The 26,352-nt window shown below is 40.2% G+C and overlaps 1 protein-coding gene across 1 annotated transcript in view; it reads right to left on the bottom strand.

Annotated features, from left to right (window-relative positions):
• Positions 1–26,352, bottom strand: part of PREX2 (phosphatidylinositol-3,4,5-trisphosphate dependent Rac exchange factor 2) — a 232,822-nt gene that overhangs the window by 110,495 nt on the left and 95,975 nt on the right. Inside the window, exons 12-20 of the mRNA XM_075213618.1 lie at positions 22,634–22,737; positions 20,504–20,553; positions 15,022–15,097; positions 12,584–12,656; positions 12,136–12,278; positions 8,387–8,479; positions 6,986–7,134; positions 1,496–1,581; positions 656–792 (exon numbers count right to left, since the gene is read on the bottom strand). Of these exons, the coding sequence (XP_075069719.1) occupies positions 656–792; positions 1,496–1,581; positions 6,986–7,134; positions 8,387–8,479; positions 12,136–12,278; positions 12,584–12,656; positions 15,022–15,097; positions 20,504–20,553; positions 22,634–22,737 (911 nt within the window). The remainder of the gene's footprint in view (positions 1–655; positions 793–1,495; positions 1,582–6,985; positions 7,135–8,386; positions 8,480–12,135; positions 12,279–12,583; positions 12,657–15,021; positions 15,098–20,503; positions 20,554–22,633; positions 22,738–26,352) is intronic.

Raw genomic sequence — 26,352 nt, 5'->3', positions numbered from 1 at the left:
TCATGTAGCACACAAATACTTGATAGCTTTATTTTTACACTGAAATTGTAAGTTCATCTAGGACATGCCTTACCCCAACTCTAAATCTGTCCCCACATTCTAAATGTACCTCCCCCTCCAATGCAACATGGTTGTTCCAAGGTGCAAAGTTACTCATTTTGTTTGCTTTCCTTTCCTTAATGAATCAGGCCCAATATCTCAAATTATGAAATACAGTTATAACATACTTACCAACTTTCTTCAGCTCTCTTCCGGGAGCCAGCCAGTTGAGGTGGGCGTGAAGGGGGCAGGGAGGCCAAAATCGTGGCATTTTGGCCCCACCCCCTGTGACGGCATGCCACAAACGCGTCATTTGACAGTGGGGGGCGGGGCCAAACGGCGCAATTCACCGGGAAACGCGGCATTTGGGATCTAATTCTGCCCACTTCACTAGGAAGTGAGGCACTTCCTAGTGAAGTGGGCAGAATTCGAGAGATTGCCACACTCACCCGGGAGCCTCCCAGACATTCCAGGAGAGTTGGCAAGTATGAGTTATAATCATGTGCAAATACCAATCTAAGGAACTATTATGAAGTAAATGTCCTCTCTGTTCTGATACAACACCCCCAGTTACAATCTTTATTATAACTGCAGGATACACACAGTTCATATCTACCTGCATTAGGCGCCGGTACTTCCTGCAGGCAGTCACATGGGCAATCACACTGGCATGGCTCTCCTTACTGACGTTGATTCCGTTCACTTTAATAATGCACTGTCCTGGGTGAAGACCAGCAACTGCTGCCACTGTCCCTGCAGGCCCGAGTATGAGAAATTACTAATTGCAATTAAAATGACAATCCTGCAGTTGATTTACCACCCAGCGGCTGATTAAGTTGAATATCTCACTTTTAAGATGAGAAAAGCAATTTGAAGAAATGACAAACTGCAAAGATATATCAATGTAAGCACTTAGCCTTCTAAACCGGTGCACTATGGGTAAGAACAGAACTGCTGATATGACGGTTTTGTAAACCTTGTGACACTGAGTAAATGGATTATTTCACCAAACCCAAGCAATTTTAATTTAAATTAATCTTAATTTAGTTGTAATTGTTTTCTGTACAGTATCTGATATTCTTCCAGTGATCATCTGCAGTAACATATGGTGATCCTGGAAACATTATTTCTACAGGTATCTATATGTATATAGGTTTTACACAGCACATTCAGAAGGGAAATTAAATATCAGCATGTGATGGAACAAGAAATCAAGGACAAATGTCACTATTACAGTAAGTAAATATAATAATAAAGTAGTATAGAAAGTAAATATTTGAATAAAAGAGAAATATATTTATCTTTTTTTTAATTCTGTATGGTTGATTACAATATATTTTTTCTTTATTTTATAAATTCTATCAATATAATTTGACATAATTCTACTTTATTTAAAAAAATATATTGTTCTTATAAAATTTTGGGATTATACAGTGCAAGTAAAAGATAACAGTACCTCTACCCACAGCATGTACGACAGATGGACCAAAACCCCTTATCTGGAAGCCGAGCCCCTCCGGAGAATCTGGAATTTTTACCGTTCTAGCAAAGATATAACAAGACAAAACAGATATTATATTCTAACATGTAAAACACTTCAGAAAGCATTGATGTTGCAGGTTTTAAATGAGGCCAACAGCCATTGCAAGATATGGTTAGTATAAACACAGCATTAAACAGTGAGGTGTAACTTGAGATAGCAGGAGGGCCCCATGTGGCCCTCCAGCCTTGAAGGGGCCGCACAGAGGAAGGAGGGAGTGCACATCCTCCTTCAGATATGTCATGTCACCTCCTTGCACAGTCACATGACACAGAAGTCAGCTGCCACTGTTCTTCCTCATCCTTTGCTTTATAGCAGAGAATAAGATCAAGAGCAACCAGTTGGGGCGCCACATGTGAAGGCTCGGAGGGCCGCAGATGAAGGCTCGGAGGGCCACAGGTGAAAGCTCGGAGGTTCGCTGGCAGCCTCGGTGGTACTACCCCAACAAGACTTACCCTGCCGTGAGGACTCCGGAAGGCTCCTTCCCGACCATCAGCGATGACGACTCCTCTTCAAAGTGACTTAACCCAATCACGATCAAGTAAGAAGTCGGCTCCAATTGATGACATCATTCACCATGGCGACGGTATTATCGCTCTTGTTAAGGGGGTAATGTAAGTATGCACCCATGTACATTGTAAAAGGCTTTGTAAACTACATTGTAAATGGGTGCATACTTACATTACCCCCTTAACAAGAGCGATAATACAGTCATGTTACCTATAGCAACCAATCAGATTTTAGTTGCCATTTATTTAGTACATTCTACAAAATTACAGCTAGACTCTGATTGGTTGCTATAGGTAACATCTCCACTTTTTCAAATCCGCAGTTTAGTATATATACCCCTTGGTGGGGTCTCACTAATGTACTTTAGTCACATGAGGGTTGAAAGGAAGCAGATGTGGAAACAATAAAACATTAAAAAAAATTGCATGATTGGAATCCATTAAGCTACATGAGATTGTGTTTTAAAAGTGGAATCTGAAGACTCAAGTTGTATCAATGTGAGGCTGCACAACTTTACTTTATACACAAGATGCTGCTTTGAATCGGACTGAATATATTTGCTTTGGCTTACTAGTCACTCTTGTTGATTTACATAGGAATTTGGGATTTCTGTAAAAATCTCCCACTTCATCACAAGTTAGAATACTACTATTCCTTCATAGGACAAGTTCTGTCATTGTAGCCCTTGGACTAGACTTTGAGCAATTCTCCAAAGGAAATGACTTTACAAGTGGAAATAGAATTACACAAAGCTACTGCAGAAACAATTATGTACAGTGTCCAAGAAAGTCAGTGGCCAATGGAAAATACAAGTCTGCATCAGAAACTGCAGGATATAAAAGAACAACATGGGCTTGGTTGGAAAGTAATTTAATTCAATCAAGTAAAGGTCCGGAAGAAAGACTCTCAATTAGAGGGAAACCGTTTCATTTTTCACTTTTCAGGTTGTTAGTGCTTAAATCCCCTATTCCTGTCTCATTCTTATTAAAATATATAAAGGGAGATACAGTACAATCGTGTCATTTGTATGTTTTTAGAAGACTAGGAAAATTTCATTTAAAGCAGCTGGTTAAACTTTATCTTGCAGCAAAGGTTGGATTAATTTGTGATGGCCCCAAAATCTCTCCAATAGCCTCATGCCCCCCCCATCTTAGATGAAGATAGGGAATTACGCTCTACTCCAGGTATGTTGCTACAGCAACAGTGGGGTCATTTTTCATCATCTATTTATTTATATAGCGCCACTAATTCCGCAGCGCTGTACAGAGAACTCACTATTCTTGTAGTTTTGAAATACTCTGAAATATGCTATTACACTAAACCATGAAAATAGACACATAAACTAAAATTGCAACGCCAAAAGTATAGGTTGGAATTCATGACCTGAATACAAGAAAATATTTTGGAGTGAAGAACTGTTTTTTAATATTAAGAAGACAAGCATACATTTCACACACTGTTGCCTGCTGTATACTTATTATGTAGCTGTATCAGTTCCCAGTATCAGACTTTCCGCTGCCAAACACTGGTCCCTCAAGCATGGAAACACTGCATCCAATTATGATTCACAGTGAAGCAGCATCTGACCTTCCGTATACCAGCTTTACTGTTTCTTAGACTAAAACCAAACTAACAAAATAATTAAGTGCATAGCTGGATTAATGAGGGGGAATGGGGTCAGGGGACATGTTCCCTGGGCCACCCTGAACCAAGCGGCAGTGTCTCACCAGTAACAAGCGCTGCCATGATTGTTAAGGCATTAGCTACTATCCCAATGGTGTTAAGGGGGCATTATTATTATTATTATTATTATTATTATTATTATTATTAATAATAATAATTATGATCATCAAGGGGGCATTATTATTATTAAGACAATCAAGAAGGCACTTTTATTAATTTAACTCGTCAAGGAGACTCTATTATTCATTTAGATCATCAAGGTGCCTAATAGTGAAGTATAATCAGAACCATGTGACTCAAAATTGGGTAAGTAACTATCCCTGAATGATGACATTATGCTTCTACTTTTAGACCATAGGGGCCCCCAAAGTCTTAATATAGCTCTGATTAAATGTATTCCACATTGTAACATTGTTACTTTGCTAATACCCACTGGCATTAAATTTACTAGTGTTCTTAAATCTAGTATGATGGATGTCTATGGGCCGTACAATGGAGCACACTCACATCTTTACTTGCATTCTAGTTGCGTACATTACCATTGCATTGCATAGCGGTTTTCTGAATCAAACGTCGGTGCCTTAGACAAACTTAAAGCGTTAAAGTGGGGCTGTCCTGCTCGCTGAGTAGCTGAAGTTTACACTGGCCAATCGGGAGAGTGAGGGTGTTCCTTGCTAAGAATGGGGCAGGAAGACCAAGGTTGGCCTAATTTTACGGAGCAGAGCAGAACATAAATATAATTTTGAGAAGTAGCCATTTTGCAGGATGAAACAATGTATAGCCTATCAATTCCCTAGCTTCGCAAAGCACCTTATGGGGTAAATTTATCAAGCTCAGAGTTTTCCGGCGTGTTTGAAAAGTGGAGATGTTGGAAGTAGGGGTGTATACCGTAGTATGCCATACCACCACATCTCCGACCAGCGGCGGATCCAGGGGGGGAGTGATCGGGGCGATCCCCCCCCTAGCAGGGGCTTGCTGCCGGCGGCTGCACACTGTGCAGGTCCGTTCAGCAGTGACAGTATGCTGCCTGGCTGCTCTGATTGTGTTTTAAACACAATCAGAGCAGCGGGGCAGCACACTGTCACTGCCGAGCGGACCTGCACATACTGTGCAGCCGCCGGCAGCCTTAGAAATTAGAAAGGGGGCGGGGCCTAAATGCCCCCCCCCCCCCTAAAATCGCCCGGGGTATAGCAATAGTCTGGATCCGCCCCTGTCTCCGACTGCCTTCATTGTAGAACTATAAAATTCAATTCACTTACATTCCAATTAAATTTTTCATACCGCCACTTGTAAATTTCCACCATCCCTGTATAATATAAGATTGAGTATGAACACAGAACCGACTGAACTATGCTTTTTGAATGTCATACTAGATCTATTTATTGGTTATTTGTCCTGTTCATAACAATTTCATGCTTGAAATGGCCAATAATATAACCAGAATATCATCCGGTGGGGGGAGGGGGTTAATCATGCTTTATTGGGTCCCTATAGCACATAGCATGTGTCAGGGTCAGACTGGGACTAAGAATAAGGCCCAGCATGCAAAGCACACCAGCATATAATTCACGTGCGTGCTCAAAGTCAAACCCCATAATGATGTTACATAATGATCAGAGGCGGAACTAGCGAGCTGTGGGCCCCGCTGCAGGGAGGAGGGAACCAGGGTCCCCGACCCTATGCATCTGCCATGCAGCGGGCCCCATTATCTCCATGGGCCCCAGTGCACAGCACCTGCAGCACCAATGGTAGTTCCGCCACTAATAATGATGTTACATAAGGCCGCATCAGTTTCTGAGCCTCACTATCTGTTCCACTGCTGACTAAGAACATTAGCAGAGGTTTAGTTCAGACAAGTAGTGACTATGGCCCATGACTGCAGAGAGAGACTGAGGTTGTGCAGACTAGGCAGTGCATACTCTAGGACACAACACCCCTTCTGGCAAATGCCCCAGCTTGGCAGCCTGAGCCTGACATGTTTAACACAAAGAACGAATGGTAATTGTGACTTTACTGCCCGAGCCCTGGCAGCCATATAGTCAGTGTTCTCCATACACTGCAATGAGATGAATGTTTCTTTAAGCTTCTCCAGGCTGTTGAGCCCCGAGAGGGCACTGTTACCAGCACTGCCATGTACCACAGGACAGTATCCCAGCACATGGGATACTTTTCTGCCACTTGGAAGGAGGGGGGGGGTTCATCATTAACATTTTATAACTATTCAAATATAAACTGCATTGCCTGGTTAGCTGGTTTGTTGGACTCTAGGTACGGTGCTCAGTTTATCGGCAGAGTAGCACAGCGCCATATGTAAGTGTATGGAGACAAATATGGAGGACAAAATGGGAATGAGCGGTTCTTTCCTCTGTATTTGTCCTAATGCATAGACCGCATTATATGTAACTAATGACTGCACTTTTATAATAGTCTAGTAAGACTCAAGGTTCATATTCTCAAGTATTTTGTTCTTAGCATGAACAGCACAATCACATACTTTAAAGCATACTTGCCAACTCTCCCGGAATGTCCGGGAGACTCCCGGATTCCAGGTAGGTCTCCCGGACTCCCAGGAGAGTATGGCAGCCTTCCTCATCTGCCCACTTCCTAGTGAAGTGGGCATAACTAGGTCCATAAATGCCGCAATTCACAGGGAATTGCGGCATTTGGCCCCGCCCCCCACTGCAAAATGACGCTGTCGCATCGTTACATCATGGGGATGGGGCCAAAATTATGTGATTTTTGCATAGCCCTGCACCCGAAACCCCCCTCCCCCAGGCAGCTCCCGGATGCCAACTTGAAAGTCGCCAAGTATGCTTTAAAGTAAGTGTCATGGTAACACCTAGCCGATAAATTCTGATATAGTACAGCAAGTAAATACCACCAAGCATTGCAAGTCCTGTATTTTACAGTGTAGTTGTCTTTAACTCCGATGTGTTAATCTTTAATACTAGTAAACAGGACCCAGACATCGTCCATTGTGAGAGTTTTATTATAGTGGTTAATACTGGCATATGTGTAAACCTTTGGGTATATGCTGAGACTTGTTGTTCCACTACAAGTGACGAGCCAATGGCTGCCTAGAACTGCTATTGATGACCATAGTAGCAAACGAGTGCACTAAATATTGGCCCTAGTTAAGAAACAGCTTTGTAAAGAAACTGAAAGCTATGTCTTGATGGTATCTTAAAATAGAAAGGACGAGAGGTGACTTACTCCCTTGGTTTCGTGCTTATGAGAATCCTCAGAGGTTTTCTGCTGTTCAAGCAAGTCCTCAGAAAACAATCCACTTCATGAAACGGCCTCAGGAAAACAAGGTCACCGTTTACAGCATAGATTTTCTTCCCCACCGCTATTCCTGACAACTGTTAGCAAATAAGACAGAAATAGTTCCTTTATCAAAGCAAAGCTTTCCATCACACAACACAATAACTAGATAGAGTTCAATGTGTTACAACAACAATCCAGCTGTGCATTCCCTGCTACATTAACCAAGATAATTAGACTTACAGTTCAAGATTGTTTATTAAACAGAACAATGCTTTGCCAGTGATAGGTTGGGTAACATTAAATATAACTGATTTGTTTTTAATGGGAAATGTATATTATTTACGGCATACGAAAAATTAATTACCAATTAATTTTGCTTCATACATTCAGTAATACATATCGACAGACTATGTGTACGGAGTTTAAATGATTCATTATGAGCAGGAGCTCTTTGCTCTGCAGAAATGGAGTGCTTACACTGGACCTCATTGACCTTATCAAAGTCCATGTTCCTTCTTCATAGAAGGAGAAGAAACATCTGTAGGAGCTACACTGTGCAGAACATTAAAATCCAACCCCATACTCCTTTAGTAACACCCCTTGTAATTGAATAAAGCGTTCCTAAAATACTGCTGGATCTAGATAGTCTAGATACACTTTGTATAGGAAGACCCTAATGTCATAAAAAGTGTAGAAGCTCTAAACTGAATTCAAGCCCATCAGAAGCTGTAAATGTGCCCTATTCACCCCATATCTTATTACAATAAACTCGCTTTACAACAATAAATCTTGGGCCTGATTCATTAAGGATCTTAACTTGAGAAACTTCTTATTTCAGTCTCCTGTAGCACACAAATACTTGATAGCTTATTTGTACACTGAAATTTAAAGTTGATATTTGTGTGCTACATGAAAAAACAGTCAGTATTTAACTTATGTGCAAAACAGAATACTAATTTGCACCCCTTGCATTGTAACATGGTTTTGTCCAGGAGACTGAAATAAGAAGTTTCTCAAGTTAAGATCCTTAATGAATCAGGCCCCTTGTTCTTATACCTCTTCCGTCCTTTAGTGGAAGTTCCGCCAAGCTCCTCCCCCTGCCTGTGCAACCTTGTCCTCCTCTACATATGTGGACATTTTGCTGTGTAAACCTATGTGTGAAAATCTGGGCGCTTTTGAGCACATAAAGAAACACAATGGATATATAACTGTATCTGTGCTGCCTTTTTGAACTGGGAATGTTGGAAAGTAAGTTTACAGGTTCCTAATGTTTTCAAAATTACATTATGCAGGATCAAACCTTTTAGGCAGCATTTAACAAAATCATGAGTTATAGTACAGTCCTACCTCAGCATTAGAACCTCGCTCCAGGTATTTGACAATTGGCACTTTATTCTTATCTTCCAAGCCGAAACCGTAGCTCCCGTCACTGGGCCTTATCTGCAAAACCACATTGTTGGTAAATAAAGGTGTAACAAAATATTCCAAAAATATACTTATATAACCAGGTATTTTAACATTAAAGAACATAAAAGTAGGTAGTCAAAATACTGCAGTTGTTTAACTATGAATGACATGGACATATTGGGCCTGATTCATTAAGTAAGGCAAAACCATGTTACAGTGCAAGGGGTGCATATTAGTTTATTACTTTGTACATAAGGAAAATACTGGCTGTTTTTTCATGCAGCACGCAAATACTTGATAGCTTTATTTTTACGCTGAAATTTAAAGTTGCTCTAGGACATGCCCTACCCCAACTATAAATCTGTCCCCACATTTTAAATTTACCTCCCCTGCAATGCAACATGGTTTTGGCAAGGTGCAGAGTTGCTAATTTTTTTGCTATACTTTCCTTAATGAATCAGGCCCATTATATACATGGACTGACGGCAATGGCAGTGCGCTTGTCTTACCCATTTGGGACACCAGAAATATGGCTGCTAATAGTTCACTTTAGCTTGGGGAACATGATTGGATTATGGACAGACTCAGACAGGTCTTCTGTCACCTGGGGCACTACAATCTATTCCAGTGTTGGCTAACCTGTGACACTCCAGGTGTTGTGAAACTACAAGTCCCAGCACACCCTTCCAGCAATAAGTTGATATATATTGGCAAAGCATGCTGGGACTTGTAGTTTCACAACACCTGGAGTGTCACAGGTTAGCCAGCACTGATCTATTCCATGATATCATACAGCTAATAAGTGAGGAATGTTTGCAAACAGTACATCAGTTTCCAAAATATTCTAATTAAACAACAATCTCGGAAATAGTAGTGACTATATTGTTTCCACCTTTACAATGCTTTCATGTATCAATAAAATGTGTGCTGCTCTTTAATCCTAGCCTTAGTACAGAAACATTTTACGATGATTCTCTGCACCAGGGAAAAGTGAAAGGTCTGAATTACAGGATTGGCTTCTGGTTTATAACTGCAGTAATTTTATTTGTGCTTTTTCCCAGCAGATTGCGGAGCAGCACATAAAAGGATTACTTTACTCCCGTTACCATGTCAGTGAGTACCAGCACAGGACATTCAGTGATTATGTGTTCTGACTCTTTACCAGGTGTTACCTTGCTGGTAATGCATTTACACATTATTTGTTTTACATATTATTCCAAATAACTCATAAGTAAAACAATATTTTTTTTAATATGCTATTAAAATAAAGAGTTGATACTAGTTTATGCAAAGCAATAGGTCCCATTTTAATGTTATTAACTTTACAGAGAGCAGTATTCTCTATGGTCAGGGTATCTCTTACACTGCTGAAGCGCAGACACCCCAAAACAAGAATTTTATTGGCTGCAAGTTAGTGAAGTTTTATCACATAATCGCTCATGGCAGAATAAAGCGTGTAGTCATTATTAACCATGTTTCTTTAGAAATATACTGCTTGAGAGGTCCAGAAATAAGTCATTCCAAAACACTGTTAGACCCAGACCTGAAACAGTGTTATGCTGATCTCTGAATTGTAAATTTAACTTTTAATCATTAATATCTAAAACCACAGGCACATGGAGAATCAAAATAAGAGCGTAATTGGGTAACCGTGCTGTGTATATAATTAGATATAAACCTATAGGATGCTGGAGAACAGACACCTCATCTAAGACAGTTATGCCCAACACCAGCAAATGTGCATGCAAAAATATATACATCTGCCCTATTGAGCATGCAACTATATCATCATCATCATGTATTGATAAAGTGCAAAAATAAAAAAAAACAAATAGAGTGTGTCAAGTTAACAAGCCAAAAAATATATATATTCAAAAAATAATAATAGTGACAGATGGCGAACTTCGTTATAAATGCATAAATTTATGCCAATACATTAAAAACAAAAATTAGTAATAACCCACATACATGGTTGTAATAATGTATATAACCTCTAAATAGAGGTATACTATCCAAATAAGCAGAGAGACATGTAACAAAAAATGTATAAAAACATATAAAAATATATCCTCAATAAGGAATATAAAGTCTGTCTTGAAAGCGGACAAAACGCGTCAGTTGGAGACATTCTAATAGATGGTGACATTCTAATAGATGGTATTATACATCTGGACAAGCAGAGTACTATCACTCACTACTATTGGATATTATTGGACTAAATATTTCATAAATGGATACCTTACACAATCTCTACCCTTATGAATGGAGTCTATCTAAATTGAGATCGCTCATCAGGCTGAAAGAAAACCACATAGGAGGTGTCTCTCCCTAAACAGCTGGAGTTTCCACTATATAACACCAAGATACCTGAGTACTTAGGACATACAGAGTTCATGTGATATCTTATGGTTCACTCCGGATCTCTGTCTGCAGATTTGTTAACTCACCAGCAATAGGTGAAAGCTGTGGAGTTAAGATCGCTTCTGTATTTACTGCTACTTTGAACTTTCCAGACTCTGATTAACCATATAAGTCCTGGATTTAAAGCCTTCAATACAAAGTGTACTGGCCACACACTGTGCTGCTTTATATTCCTATATATATTTGTATATGTTTGTATAAGTTTTTTATTACATTTCCCTGCTTATTTGGATGGTATACCTCCATTTAGAGGTTTTATATATATATAATTTCAGTGAAGATATCTGTTTGCATGTTTTTTTTGTTTTATTTGGCTCTATTTAGAGGTTATATACATTATTACAACCATGTATGTGGATTACTACTAATTTTTGTTTTCAATGCATTTGTATTTATGCATTTATAACGAAGTTCGCCATCTGTCACTATTATTATTTTTGGAATATATATTTTTTTTAGTTTTCATATTTTATTCTCAATTTTATCTAACATATTTCTGGAACGCTCAAGTTGTTTTAGTTTTTCATTGATATAGCGCCACCATTTCCACAGCGCTGTACAGAGAATATTTGTCATTCACATCATACAACTCCACCCACTGTGCATGTGGCTATATATATATATATATATATAACTCTACCCACTGTGCATGTGGCTATATATAACTCCACCCACTGTGCATGTGCCTATATATAACTCCACCCACTGTGCATGTGGCTATATATAACTCCACCCACTGTGCATGTGGCTATATATAACTCCACCCATTGTGCATGTGGCTATATATAACTCCACCCACTGTGCATGTGGCTATATATAACTCCACCCATTGTGCATGTGGCTATATATAACTCCACCCACTGTGCATGTGGCTATATATAACTCCACCCACTGTGCATGTGGCTATATATAACTCCACCCATTGTGCATGTGGCTATATATAACTCCACCCACTCTGCATGTGGCTATATATAACTCCACCCACTGTGCATGTGGCTATATATAACTCCACCCATTGTGCATGTGGCTATATATAACTCCACCCACTCTGCATGTGGCTATATATAACGCTACTTTCACACTGTTTTAGCTGTTCTTCTTTTACTATCAAACCTATAACTTAGAAGTATTGCTAGTTACAACAACTGTGTCTTGTCTTTGGGCAGATACAAATTAAATCCTGCCAGAGGGATTGAATAAGAAAAGCCTAGAAAGGAGATCGAAAAAAATGTATCTGCTTGTTCCCAAGTGCTTAGTGTAGTACCTACCAACAAAGACTTAGCAATTACATTCTCAACAATCTTTAGGTCGTGCTTCATGAGTCTGTGTTTCATATTGGAACCTTCCATTTCTTCATCAGAGAAGAATCGAAACAACAAAGGTTCGTCCTTGAACTCACTCTTCTCCAACACTGCACGGGATCAAATAAAATAACACAGGAAACAATCTGATAAAATGAATAAGGAAACCTACTACATGATAATATACAATACAGTTAAAACTTGAGTAATTTATCCAAGTCTATTCTTTAGAGTGAAAAGTGAGTTTAGGAGAAAAGAAGGACAGTCAAAGAATGTTTGGATTATTAATGTCAAAATAGATAAGGAAGATGAAACCCCCTCTTTAAGAAATACTTTAAAACATGTTAAATCAAGCTATATATTATATATATGATATATTTTAGGGATGCATACAATAATAAATTCCAGTTCATACCATGGTGCATGAATCCATTGTCACAAAGTGCTACCCCAAGAGTAATGGCTTCCTCTCTTGTCCGGCAGTCACCCTGTAATGTTTTACACACAATAAAATATTTTCACTCAATACATAATGGGCCTGAGTCATTAAGGAGAGCAAATCATAAAAAAGGAGTAACATTTGCACCTGGGCAAAACCATGTTACATTGGAGGGGAGGTAAATTTAAAATGTGGGGACAGATTCATAGTTGGGGTAGGACATGTCCTAGATCAACTTTAAATTTCAGTGTAATAATAAAGCTATCAAGTATTTGTGTGCTAGATGAAAAAACAGCCAGTATTTAACTTATGTGCAAAATAATAAACTCATTTGCACCCCTTTCATTGTAACATGGTTTGTCCCAGGGAACATTTACTCCTTTTTTGCCTTAATGACTCAGACCCAATACCTCCTATTTACTAAAATGTAAAAAAAAATATATATTTATACAGCTGAAGCATAATTATCTGATGTAACTATAGTAAATTAAATATATGCAATGGGGTTGGAACTATGTAGGTGGCTGTGTAGTCTATTTATGAATTGAGTGGACTGGAGATAGCCATACTACAATTAATGCATCTTGCATTCAATTGTGTGGAACTTGAATTACCATCATACACTGTCAGCCAAAGGCTCAACCTCCCACTGTCAATGGACCGCATTTCAATCAATTACTAGGTTTTCATGAAAAACATGTTGTGGGATATTCTACAAAAGAGGTGGAATGGAAAGGATGCCTTAACTCAGTGGTTCCCAAACTTTTGCAGTTCGCGGCACCCTTAGAGTCTCCAAATTTTTTCAAGGCACCCCTCCAAAATAATTACTGAGCAGTCCTGTTTTAGAAGTAGTTGGGTCAAAAAACTGTAATAAGTATTTAGGTCACGACAGAAATACTTATTTAGTTGTATGCAAAAATGCCCCTCTGCATCCAGACACTCTGCCCCCTCTGCATCCAGGCAGATGCACACTGCCCCCTCTGCATCCAGGCAGATGCACACTGCCCCCTCTGCATCCAGGCACACTGCCCCCTCTGCATCCAGGCACACTGTCCCCTCTGCATCCAGGCACACTGCCCTCTCTCACGTTTCCCCCTCTGTCCACTCCTCTGCCCTCTGTCACGCTGTCCCCCTCCTCTGCCCTCTGTCACCCTCCTCTGCCCTCTCTCACGCTGTCACCCTCCTCTGCCCTCTCTCACGCTGTCACCCTCCTCTGCCCTCTGTCCCCCTCCTCTGCCATCTGCACTCCTCCTCTGCTCTCTGTCCCCCTCCTCTGCCCTCCTCCTCTGCTCTCTGTCCCCCTCCTCTGCCCTCTGTCCTCCTCCTCTGTCATCTGACCCCCTCCTCTGCCATCTGTAACCCTCCTCTGCCATCTGCCCCCTCCTCTGCTCTCTGTCCCCCTCCTCTGCCCTCTGTCCCCCTCCTCTGTCATCTGCCCTCCTCCTCTGCTCTCTGTCCCCCTCCTCTGCCATCTGCCCTCCTCCTCTGCCATCTGACCTTCTCCTCTGCCATCTGACCCCCTCCTCTGCCCTCTGTCCCCCTCCTCTGCCATCTGCCCTCCTCCTCTGCTCTCTGTCCCCCTCCTCTGCCATCTGCCCTCCTCCTCTGCCATCTGACCTTCTCCTCTGCCATCTGTCCACCACCTATGCCATCTGTAACCCTCCTCTGCCATCTGCCCTCCTCCTCTGCTCTCTGTCTCCCTCCTCTGCCATCTGCCCTCCTCCTCTGCCCTCTGTCCCCCTCCTCTGCCATCTGCCCTCCTCCGCTGCCCTCTGTCCCCCTCCTCTGCCATCTGTCCCCCTCCTCTGCCCCGCGCCAGGCGCCAGCTATAGAGAAAAAGAAAGCAAACAGAAACTTACCAATCCGCGCGGCGCTAGGACCCTGCAGCCTCCTCTCTCGCGCACCTGTCACTGACGTCGATATTCAGTGACAGCTGCGGGAGAGAGGAGGCTGCAGAGTCCTAGCGCCGCGCGGATTGGTAAGTTTCTGTTTGCTTTCTTTTTTCTAGGGCTGGCCCACGGCACCCCAGTGACAGCGCCGCGGCACCCCTGGGAGCCGCGGCGCACACTTTGGGAACCGCCGTAACTAGTATGTAGGAATATTCTTCTATTTCCTCCACTTTCGCCTCTTATGCTACTGAATAAAATGGGTTTGGCGTTTAGTTAACGCCACAATTCATTGTCACATATTATGTAGTAGTTTTTATTATATATGTGTTTTCCAAACTGAAATAGCTCTCCACATTAAATGTAGCAAATGTCTTGCCTAAAGAGCATAGAGGACTAACATAAAAATATTTATTTTTTAAGAGAACAATGTATAAACAAATTTTTAAGGACAAGAAAATGATTTTTTTTTCTCATATATACACAGATATAGAATACCCCATTTAGTATTATTACTACTTTTCTTACCTGAGCTATTAGCCAGTCTATCAGTTTGTTTGCCATAACTACAGATTTATATGTCCTAAGATGATAGTCTTTATCTCTGGAAAGGAATAAAGCAAACTATGAAACAACAAGGATATAAAACACACCTTACTAAAAGTAGAACTCTGTTCACTGTTAAAAAAAACAACTCATATTTCATTGATTTGTTTCAATGTGTTTTCATCATACGGGCATAAGACTGCACAGCAAATCTGCTAACTAAGCAGATTTGTATTTGTTAGCATACTGCTTGTTTTAAAAAAAATAAAAATATAAAAAACATCGGCCATGTTTTTTTTAAACAAGCAAAAACATTTTAATTAAATCTCCACTTGATGTAAATTTGTTTCATGCAGATGTAATAGCTCCATTAATAATGCATTGTTTTATTAAAACACAACCTCACAATATTCCATCATAATGGTTGTGTAGTGCCAGACTGTTACTTAAATATTCAGTTCTGGATATGTGTAGAGTGTGTAAGTGGCTACGTAAGGTCTAAGAAAGAGACGTTAATTAGGATATCTAATTTGCAAAGAGCATAGTTACTTATAGTTGCTTACACAAGTTCTTTAACATCTCTTACCTATTTAATTAAGGTGCCCCTAAAAGCCTTTAAAAGCATCTGGCAGAATGGTTTCTATTTGGTGGCAGTCATTATAGCGACAGTTTTCTATTAATCTGACAGGTTGACAATGTCTACAGTGTGATTGGCTACATGCACAATGTTGCCATTGACAGTGCCGACATTAAAAGACCAATGCCGGTGGGTCCAGGGTATAGACGGCAGACCCGCTGGCATTGTTCTTTTAATGTTGGTATTGTCGTTGACGACATGCACGATCACACTGTAGACATTGTCAACTTGACAGCTTAATAGAAGTGTCGGAATTTAGCCTACCAACATTTTCATGTCGGCAGGTTAAATGCCAACATTTACACTTTCGCAATCATGTACCTTACCCTTCTTTTTAGAGGTGCATTAGAGATGCATACACACTCAACTGAGCACTCCTCAAAACCACTGAACAGTGTGCAGAGGAAGTGCCTATGTGTGAGAAGTCAGAACCTTCATTTCTTTGTGCTGTAGGTAAAAAGTCAATCACCCCTTACTCGTGTTTCTCTGACCACATCTCTTATGCAACAATCCCAAATCACTGTTATGTAACTGCTCACTAGACTCAATTGCTGCTCGGGGAAATGAGGTGACAAAGGCACTCATTAATATAAAACTGTGTTTTAAACTAATCATTTGATTTGAAATGTGTGTAACCCACAGAACTTCTGCACTGCCAAAAATATCTCAAAAACACAGTATGAACCGATTTATGTTACCGAACTGCTTTAATGGAAGATTTGTGGAAATTGTTAATGTTCACAAAACTACAACAGCATATAGTATGTATTGCGGTAACAAACACTCTGCAAAAAAATTTTATTTCTCCTGTGCTACATGAAAAATCATAAATTGCTCATAATTCACAAGTGGACAGAGCAATAAGATTATGATGTCTATTTAGCAATGAGAGAAAAGCTGTTTTTGCTGCATTTAGGGCTTCTCCCAATTTAAAAAAGGCCTCAGGCCGGGGGAAGCCTATTTACATTATTTACATGGCCAGTGGCAGTACACTGCTGTACTCCTATCGCTATTATTATGTAAGGGGATACATAAAGAAAGACTTATTTATTTAGAAAAGCCTTTCTTTTGTATCAGAATGTTCTAACTCCATAACTTTGAAAAAATAAATGTTTTAAACATTTTGTTCTATGTTTTTACTATTTTTTTATTTATCTGACGATTCTGGAACTGAAAGACTTCCTGATCCAGTACGCACGCACGGATCGGCATGGGTGAGGGTCACACCATTCAGCTGCCCCATCAAAATGCAAATGGCAAATAGCAATGAGCGAAGATGTCCTATCATAAGCAGTCATAGAAAATGTTCCACAGTAGAACTGCTAAGCTAAACTAGTTGTTTAATTTGGAAATGCGTGAACGCTTAGAGAAATGCTGGGTCACAGACTGCAGAACTATTACTTTGCATTTACAAGTAGGCTCTCTCGGCACAAGACATTACACTTACTTGACATAATGTTCGGAACATTGCTTTCAGCTAAACAGAATAAATCCTTATTGCCTGTGTGTGAAGCACAACAGACAGTGTATTCTTTCTCAGTAGGTGTATGAGTCATTATCTCTAATAGTGCATTTTTCTCACATACTTTCATTCCTAACACATTGGTGGTTCAGCCAAATGACATAACTCACTCCACTCCCCCCTATAGGCCATTGAGACACTGCGCCCCAAGACAGAACATTGTAATGCAATTAGTTTTTCTGTTGGAGGGACATCACTCAGTGCTGTGCTTGGCTTTGCTGACGTTTGACAGTTCAGCAAACAAAGCACTTCTCACATTTATTTATTGTCTATTATTCAAAGTGACTTTATAACTAATAATACACATGAAAAAGGACATATTTGTGATATATCTGAAGGAGGCTGAAAAGGGTACTATACAGAAATATATTAATCAAAATAAACTCATAACACAGTGCTTAATGTGATGATTCAGTCTAATACATTTTTATGAGGGAGTAAGTTGAAAACTGAACTGGTTGGTGCAGTGGATATGCTATATTTGGATTTTTGGATGGATTGTGTTTCTTATCAGAAATTGTATCTCTAGACACAACTATTAGATTGAGTTATTGGGGTTATTGTTCTAGGGAATTGGGGGTCTATTTATTAAGAGCCATCTTAATGCAGCAACAGAAAATCTTCATCCGCCGCTAAAAATCTACTACAGTGAAACCAGCATAGGCAAACCGAGGGGGGGTTTCCTAGTGCCTGGATCACGCCCACTGGCGGCGTGGTGTGGAAACTCCCCTCTACAAATCCTGCGTTTCCCCCTGACCAGTGTAATGTAGATAAAGGTCTGTGCAGAATAATGTATATTGATATGTTTTTCCTGAACAATTAAAGCCTTCCATAACAGAAAGTAGAGATGTTATATATATGTATTTTTCCTTGAGGCTTTATTCGTATAGATAACAATGAAGCACAAAATAAAGGTTATGTTAACAGTTACATAAGTATCACCACTTTAACCCCCATGTAGTAAATGATCTTCTGGCAGCTATTACTAGGCACAGGCTGGAGGCAGGGCCGGATTTACCACTAGGCAACCTAGGCAATTGCCTAGGGCCCAGCGGTCCCCAGAGGGCCCTCCCAGGGCCGGCGGTGAGACCACCCTTTAAAAATGGGCCGCTACTTATGGGCCAGTGCTATGTGCTTGCCCCCCCCGGGCTAAAGTCTGCCAGCCAGCCCCTGAATAGGGGTATAGCTTATGCTAAAAAACTATAGTGCTATGGATTTTTTCAGGGAGGGGGCCCCAAACCAGTATCTTGCCTAGGGCCCCATGAGGTCTAAATCCAGCTCTGGCTGGAGGGAAGGAGCATACAGCTGGCGAGGGGATCAGGAAGAGCTGTCTCTTCACAGATTCTGCTCCTCAGCTGCCTGAACAACTGGTACAAAGCTGGTTGACGCCATTCAAAGTTGGCATTAACTAGATGATAACAGATGATAACAACACAAATTGCACTTTTTGCCATTTGTTAAAAAGATCTTTTTGCCGTTCCTATAGAGCTCTATGGGGAAGACGATAACCTGCAAAAGCAAGGTTAATGTAAGAGCAATCTGTGATTTCTCCCACCTTAACCCATTAATAAATTGTGCAAAGCAGTACAAGAGTTGTTAGTTATTTTTTTATGGTAGAAATAGAGGCGGTAGAAAAGCTCATTTAGGATTTACTATTTTGATATATACGCCAGCCAGAAATTGTACAGGAACCCATGCGACAAGAGTCTGGGCACCCCTGATTTAGAAGTTCAGCACAGTGCAGTATGTACACTGCTATATACCAGTTCATAGATAGTTTTACATGTCTCCTCACCCCATTATTCTATGTATAGCTCATCATTATCCCTGACAGTAAGCCAAGTAATATTCCATAAATGGTTCCTTGCCATGCACTTAGACATCTGGTGGCCATGCCCATAGCCTCATAGATCATGGGTATTATCAAGAGGGATGTAGCCATTATCCTTAAAACAGCTTTAGGCTCCATTGGCAAAATAAAATCTGGACGTTATGGGGTGCCAATGTATTCTTTTTTACAGGACTTTTCTTTCCAATTAAGTTTTAAACTTGTCAGTAACAGTAACTTACACATGTGTCTACAATATATCCTGTGATCACATCGTTTCCTGAACAGGTGACTTTATGTAGCAGAGATATACTGTCACATTAGTTTACTTGCACCTGGCTATGTCCCTGGCTTATCTAGTATACCTGAGATGTGCTAACAAACCCTGACTGGATGTATTAGCTAATGCCACATTCAGAGTGGTGTCAACATCAAGGTCATTTGAGTGGTAATAAAGCTATATGCTACCATACAAATTAGAAAGTGCCCAGGGTCACATGATTTGTCCCTGCTGGCATACAGCCATTGGTGCTCTAAGCCCCACTCCATCCACTATCCATTCCTCTTTTACACTGAGCTTTGAACCTTTCTTACCCTGCTGGAGCTGTCTCGGAACAGAATACTGTGGCTCTTACATGCACAATAAAAATAAAAGTCTGCCTCTGTCGCTTCTCTGTCCCTGCTGAACATACTAAGCCTAATGCTAAATCATACTTGCCTACTCTCCAAGAATTTCAGGGAGACTCCTGAACTTGGGTACCTCCCCTGGACTACCAGGAGAGCAGGCTGTCCACCTAAACCCTGCCCACTTCCTAGCAAAGTACTGGGAATTCAATGATGCAATTCGGTATGAATCCTGTCATTTTGGTTCCATCCCCTGCGATGATGCAATAGCGGCGCTCTTTCACAGGGGAGAGGCAAATAAAGTGAGATGCTGTGCCACGCCCCAAAATCTAGGATCTCCTATAGGGGAGAGTCATTAAACTATGTGCTAAAAACCACCTGGACACAGAGCCGTAACTTAAATTTTTAGCACCCAGGCGAAAAGGAAAACTAAAATATTCATAAACTGCGGTCCCCTTCAGTATTGCGCCCTGGGCGGTCGCCCCTCTCGTACAGTTCTAGTTACGGCCATGCCTGGAAACGCTTCAAACTTTACACTTTTTCCATCCTTTTTTTTTCTCTTCTTCCCTTTAATTAACTCCTATAGACAATTAAATATAGTTCCAATTTTGGTGTTTAAAGCTCTACAGAATTGTGATTATATCATTTTTCGTACTGAAAAGCCCAATTCATCTAACATCCAGGGCAAACAATTTGCAGAACAAACCATAAAGCTATAACGTAAAACTAGGTGCATATGAAGCAGAAGTAGATGCATGCGCCACCACGTGGGATAACCGCTGTAGCGCTCCTCAGTGCTGTGTTGTCTAAACAATTATCCCATAGAATCATGAAACAGTTTCTAAATACATACCTAATTACTGGTGTAAACAGGCTGTGTAGGCGGCAGTATAGTCTAACACCCTGTAAAGGACAGATAATATTAATTAATAAACATAATATGTACAACAATTGTAAAATAAAGTGAGAAACTGCCCTAAACAAGCGATGAATTCTGGTTTATTTACTATGGTTACATTTATTATGGGCAGTTTAGGACACTACATCATTTCAGAAGCAATTTTAATCCCTAATAATCTGCACTCTAGTTTAATCCTGTTGAATGAATATCTTAAAGACATCAGTTCATATGGTCAAAGAGGAGGAGCTGCATGTGGTCTCCATCAGTGGCCGAAGTAGACATTTAGAAGTGACGGTATGTAAAATGTAATGGTAATGTAAGTGAATGGAATTTGGGAGTTTTACAATGAAGGCAGTAGAAGTGGCGGTATGGCATAGCACTGTATACCAGCCCACTTCCACCACTGGTCTCCATGCAATGTGTGAAAAGGGTTAAAAGCATCCCATAACTGAATGTTTCCCTTTGTACAACCCCCAATATTTCATTATGCCTATACCTCAAGCGGTGTAAGTTTGTAAGCTTTCTTCTTAAAACTGACAAAACCCTATGCACACATTCCTAAACCTATGACTAAATCCCATCATGCCAACTAATAAAACCTATCCTGCATCTTTACCACCATCTCAACATGTGAGCCAATACCTCTTTCCTAGTGACATACTCTCACCCCTTTCATCTTGCAGTCTTGGTATTAATTTAATATGTTAGTTCAGATCTGCACACAGTACAGCTCTCTATCCTAAATGCTACTTATTAATGTTTCATGGTGTCTGACATGTTTCTATTACATCTGTAGTAATAAGATCCCACAGATGAAGACCTATACACTTCTTACTTTTGTGCTTTTGCTGTTTTTGAGTTTTCTCTGAGTTTTGCTGGAAAAAAGTGATACCTTTATTTGGCAAACTGAACAGATTTTAGTTGCAGTCATTCCAGACTAGTTAGGTCTTTTCCGTCCTGGTATCAGACAAAATAAAGAGACCTGAGTAGAAACCTAGTGAGTTCTGCCACATAGAAGAATTATCTCTTACCCCCTTCTGTTTGTCATGTGTATATACTCATTAAACAGATGTCCCCACTTCGGTCACATGACTCATCTTCTAAGCATTGCATGATGGAATGTACAACTGTCAGGACCAGCACTACCACAGGCAAACCTAGGCGGTCGCCTATGGCATCTAGGTGTAGGGGGCACCTAAAACACTGAATGAGTGACATGATGTCAATCATGCAATGTTTTTATTTTCACTGTGGTGCCCCCACACTGAGCTCCAGCCAATGACATGGAGGGGCGGCTGCTCCATGTTTGCAATGACCTATAATGTCACAGTCCAGCTCCACACTACCAGAATAACAGAGGAGTAGAAAGTGTTACCCACCACTCCACATAAGGTAAGATGGATGGGGGGCAGAGATGTGCTTGAGGGGAGGGGGTACCTAGGAAAGTGTTCACATAGTGTGCTTCCACCAACTCTCATAAGTGTTATTTTAGGCAAATTAGATCCATAAAACATGTTTGTGTAATGTAAATAATCTTTGCTAATAAATGTTAAGATATTCTCATTTTAGAAGATGCTGTGAGATAAGGAAACTAAATAACATGCTAATACTTAAACCTGCTGTGCTTGTAGACATACTCTTCTCCTAGGCTAGGTACACACTGGAGGTTTGTCAGCCAATCATCGGGCCAATCGGTCAGGTATCGCGTTAGTGTGTATACTTACACGATGAACGACAGTGGTTCCAAAGTGCCGATCGTTGTTTCATTTGGTTGATCGTACTGTGCAATAATCTCATACCCCACCCAAAACCCCAATGCCTCCTCTCCATGGAACAAGTTTCCACAGGATCCCATGGTCAAATATGAAATAAATGGATATAATTTAGAACTCCTTCAGCTTAAATCAACATCACATTCCACTGCAGTGTGCACACATCTACAGTTTGCTGTCCTGTGTACTTAGATTATTTAGGAAGTGAACCTTCCATTGAAATCCCCTATATCTTTAGACACAATGAACCAATAGAGGGCAGTGGGGTGCCACTACATTCTAATGTGCAAAACTGTGTTCCTGTAATTACCTTTGATATCACTTCCTGCATTTCATTTCTTGGATAGTAGGTGCCATCATCATAACGAAACCTGTATAACATCTGCTCTGATTTAAACTGGTGCTTATCTGTAACTAAAAAAAAAGAAGAAATTCAGTATAAGCAGTATGTAATGAAATCCCCACTAGGGTTTAGATCTCTAGTAATTATTGTTCAGACCGAAAAATGAGATTACTTCTTAGGCAATTCCTTTAGGAAATATATTACTGTATAATATAAGAAAGAATTGAAAACCAAGCTGCAGTATTTGGCACATAGCGACTGCGTTCACAGGGCCTGAGTCATTAAGGAAAGTAAGGCAAAAAAAGGAGTAAATGTTCTCTGGGACAAACCATGTTACAATGCAAAGGGTGCAAATTAGTTTATTATTTTGCACATACGTTAAATACTGGCTGTTTTTTTCATGTAGCACACAAATACTTGATAGCTTTATTTTTACACTGAAATTTAAAGTTGATCTAGGATATGTCCTATCCCAACTATAAATCTGTCCCCTCATTTTAATTTTACCTCCCCTTCCAATTCAACATGGTTTTGCTCAAGTGCTACGTTACTTCTTTTTAATGCTTTGTTTTCCTTAATGACTCAGGCCCACAGTCTTTATAGTGAGTGAACAGTTTGGCATATAGGATAGGAATTGATTGATGGGCAACTTTTAAAATATATTCTGTCTGCATAAGAGAAAGACGTGTGCGGTCACTCTACCAGCAGACAATACACTGACAAATACTGGCCTCAGTTTCTGTTATATACATTCCCATACATTTTGCACATCTTTTTGATTTTTAACCCTATTTGGGGTTTAAATGTGTTTTTCTTTCCATAGTCAATAATCTCACAGATCAGTCCCTGGTTCCTTGGCTTTCAGCTGTGTACACTTGCCTTGAATCATTTGTAAAATCTAATTACTCATTGTTTATACCTGTGTTTCCCACATGGCCAATCAAGGAAGTTCCCTGACTATTTAAACCACTTAGTCCCACACTGCCCTTTCCTGTGCCACAGGTCACCTTACCAAAAGTGTATAAACATTTCCTTGCTGTTTCCTGACTTCACTTGATAGCCACCTGCCCTGACCTCTACTGCTGCCTGCCTCTGGTCTACAACTTGTGTTGTATTTTGGCCTGTCTTATGATTTAGTGCTTTGTTTGTTTGTTAGTCAGCAGTCACCTGGTAGGATTCCTTTGGGGCCACGACCTGTGTACCTTCTGCAGTCCAGGCCCCTTAATGGGATCCTCCAATGAACACCAGGAGGACCATTAGACTTTTTGACCCAAAGCCAGTGCCAATTAGCAGAGGCACAGGGGGTTACTTCCTCATGCAGATTTTTATAGAAAGTGTAACTCATTTATTGTCTCCACACAGGAAGTAAAATAATGAACTATGTCTAAGCATAGGAAAATAAGAATTCTAGTAGGAAAAAATGGGTCTTTCCTTGGAAAACAGAGACATCTGGCAGCCCTTTATAAAGAGTCACATTTAACAATGGTGTGTGTGGAGTTTTCAGCTACAGATCGATTATATGAAACACATGCTGTGTCATATAGAGCCACAAAAGGTCCTAACTAGACTAATTTAATAAGTATATGCTTATTCTAGGGGAAAGGGGCACAAAGATGAAGCAGCATTTATTGTAGTGATCAGTGCACATTGTCACAGGATGTTTTTGGAAACTACTTTAAATATCCCAAACTTTTCACAGTTAAACTAATCAGATCTTTCACATAATAGATTTGGCTCTTTACATAATTCTTAGTAATGATGCACTACCCACGGCAATATTCTGCTCCTTCTGTAACTATGGAATATGTCATTTAACCCAGGGCTATGTTACAGTGTCCAGGAAACTCTTAACACTGCTAACACAGAAAGATAAAGACAGTATTACTTTTTATGTACTAACCATTACTCTCACTTACACAGAAACTGTAAGTGTTGATCTAGTTTATGACTATGCCCAGATATTGACCCCTGTTTGCTAATTCAACATAAGATCTTTGTAAATTAAATAATGGATAGCAGAAACAAAAAACACCTTTTTGAAAAGTGAAACGATATTGAACAAGATTTTACTGAAAGTAAATTTCTGCAACTGTAAAAAAAATTAGACTACTTCTTAGAAAGATTACTGAATACCTCAGGTGTGCAAAATAAAAAAGGACGTAAAACTTAATTTTTACTTGAAAATACAAAACAAACAAATGTGTAACAATACATTAATTAGACTGATAAATCCTCGTATTACAGAATAATATTGTACTCTTCTGACTTAAATCATCCAATTGTTGTCCATGTACAGTCTGATGTGCAATAGTCCTGGCCTTAGATTTTCTACTGCTATACTGACTGCTGTAACACTGGTAAAGCAAAACGAAGTCGCTCTCAAACTAGTTAAACAATTAAACACTCTGCTAATTAGAAGAGTTATTTGTATCTGTTAATAGCATGTAGTTTAGTCAAGCACTCACCAACACCAAAGTTTTCTGCATTAAAAGTAATAACTTACTGGAGACTGCACTTTTACAAGTGAACTGAATAACGCGTTTCACTTTAAGGGAATCCAGAATAATATTACCATTGTGTATCACGGTATCAAAAATATATGTGGAGAGAAACAGATGGTTCATTTTGATTTGTTTCAAGAATTCTATTTTCAGAGCAAAACAGCTGCAGACACTTGTTAATAAAAACTGGTCTATTTTGCCTACACACGCGCTCTTGCGAAATTACTGTTTCTTTATGAGTTCAGTTAATCATTTTGTTCTGAAAATCCATAGTAATGAATCTCTAAAAACAATTACAAATCAGCATTGTACAAATTGGCAGCTTATGATGGATAGTGAGTAACAACACAAATTTTCGTAATAGTCCTCATTATTTGTACAAGGAATAAGCTTAGTAATATATCACAAAATTCTGTAGAAATTCCGTGGTATATCGTTCAACTTAGAAGCATGTCAAGGGATGCTTTGACAGTGGTTTTGATGCAGGAGCAAGTGCAGGAATTGAGAACGGGAGAATCCAAATGTAACGGTCACAGAGCCTGAGTTTGGAATAGACCTTGAAGCCCCGGTCTAGATAGACATACCTCCAGAGAGGTGTGGAGTCTAACGGTAGAGAGATATTCACCAGGGATCCACGGAAGGAAATATGAACTTAGCAGCTCTCTAGCCGCAGGTCACAGTCCTCTAAGGGGGATTAGAGCAGAGTGAGATGGAACCGTAGAGTGGAGCAGGCCTGCTGGAATATAAATGCAGAGGTTCAGGTGAACGGCAGTGAACCGAAGCGTTGAGGTCTTTAGAAAGCGAATAGCTGAGAACAGGACTGATTATGAGGTACGAACTTCCTGCAACAATACCGCAGATCTTGATCGTGGAACAGGTAACACAGGATACCAACTGAGAAGTGGTAGAACTGATGCACTGAGATCCCTGGAAAGCGAATAGCTTGAGAATGGGGCCGATGATGAGGAACAAAGTTCTTGCAATAATACCGCAGGTCTTGATCGTGGAACAGGTAACACAGGATACCAACTGAGAAGTGGTAGAACTGATGCACTGAGATCCCTGGAAAGCGAATAGCTTGAGAACGGGGCCGATGATGAGGAACAAAGTTCTTGCAATAATACCGCAGGTCTTGATCGTGGAACAGGTAACACAGGATACCAACTGAGAGGTGATGAACTGCAG

Source organism: Mixophyes fleayi, chromosome 5, assembly GCF_038048845.1.
Source record: "Mixophyes fleayi isolate aMixFle1 chromosome 5, aMixFle1.hap1, whole genome shotgun sequence".
NCBI lineage: Eukaryota > Metazoa > Chordata > Amphibia > Anura > Limnodynastidae > Mixophyes > Mixophyes fleayi.
This window is presented reverse-complemented; position numbering and strand designations above follow the sequence as displayed.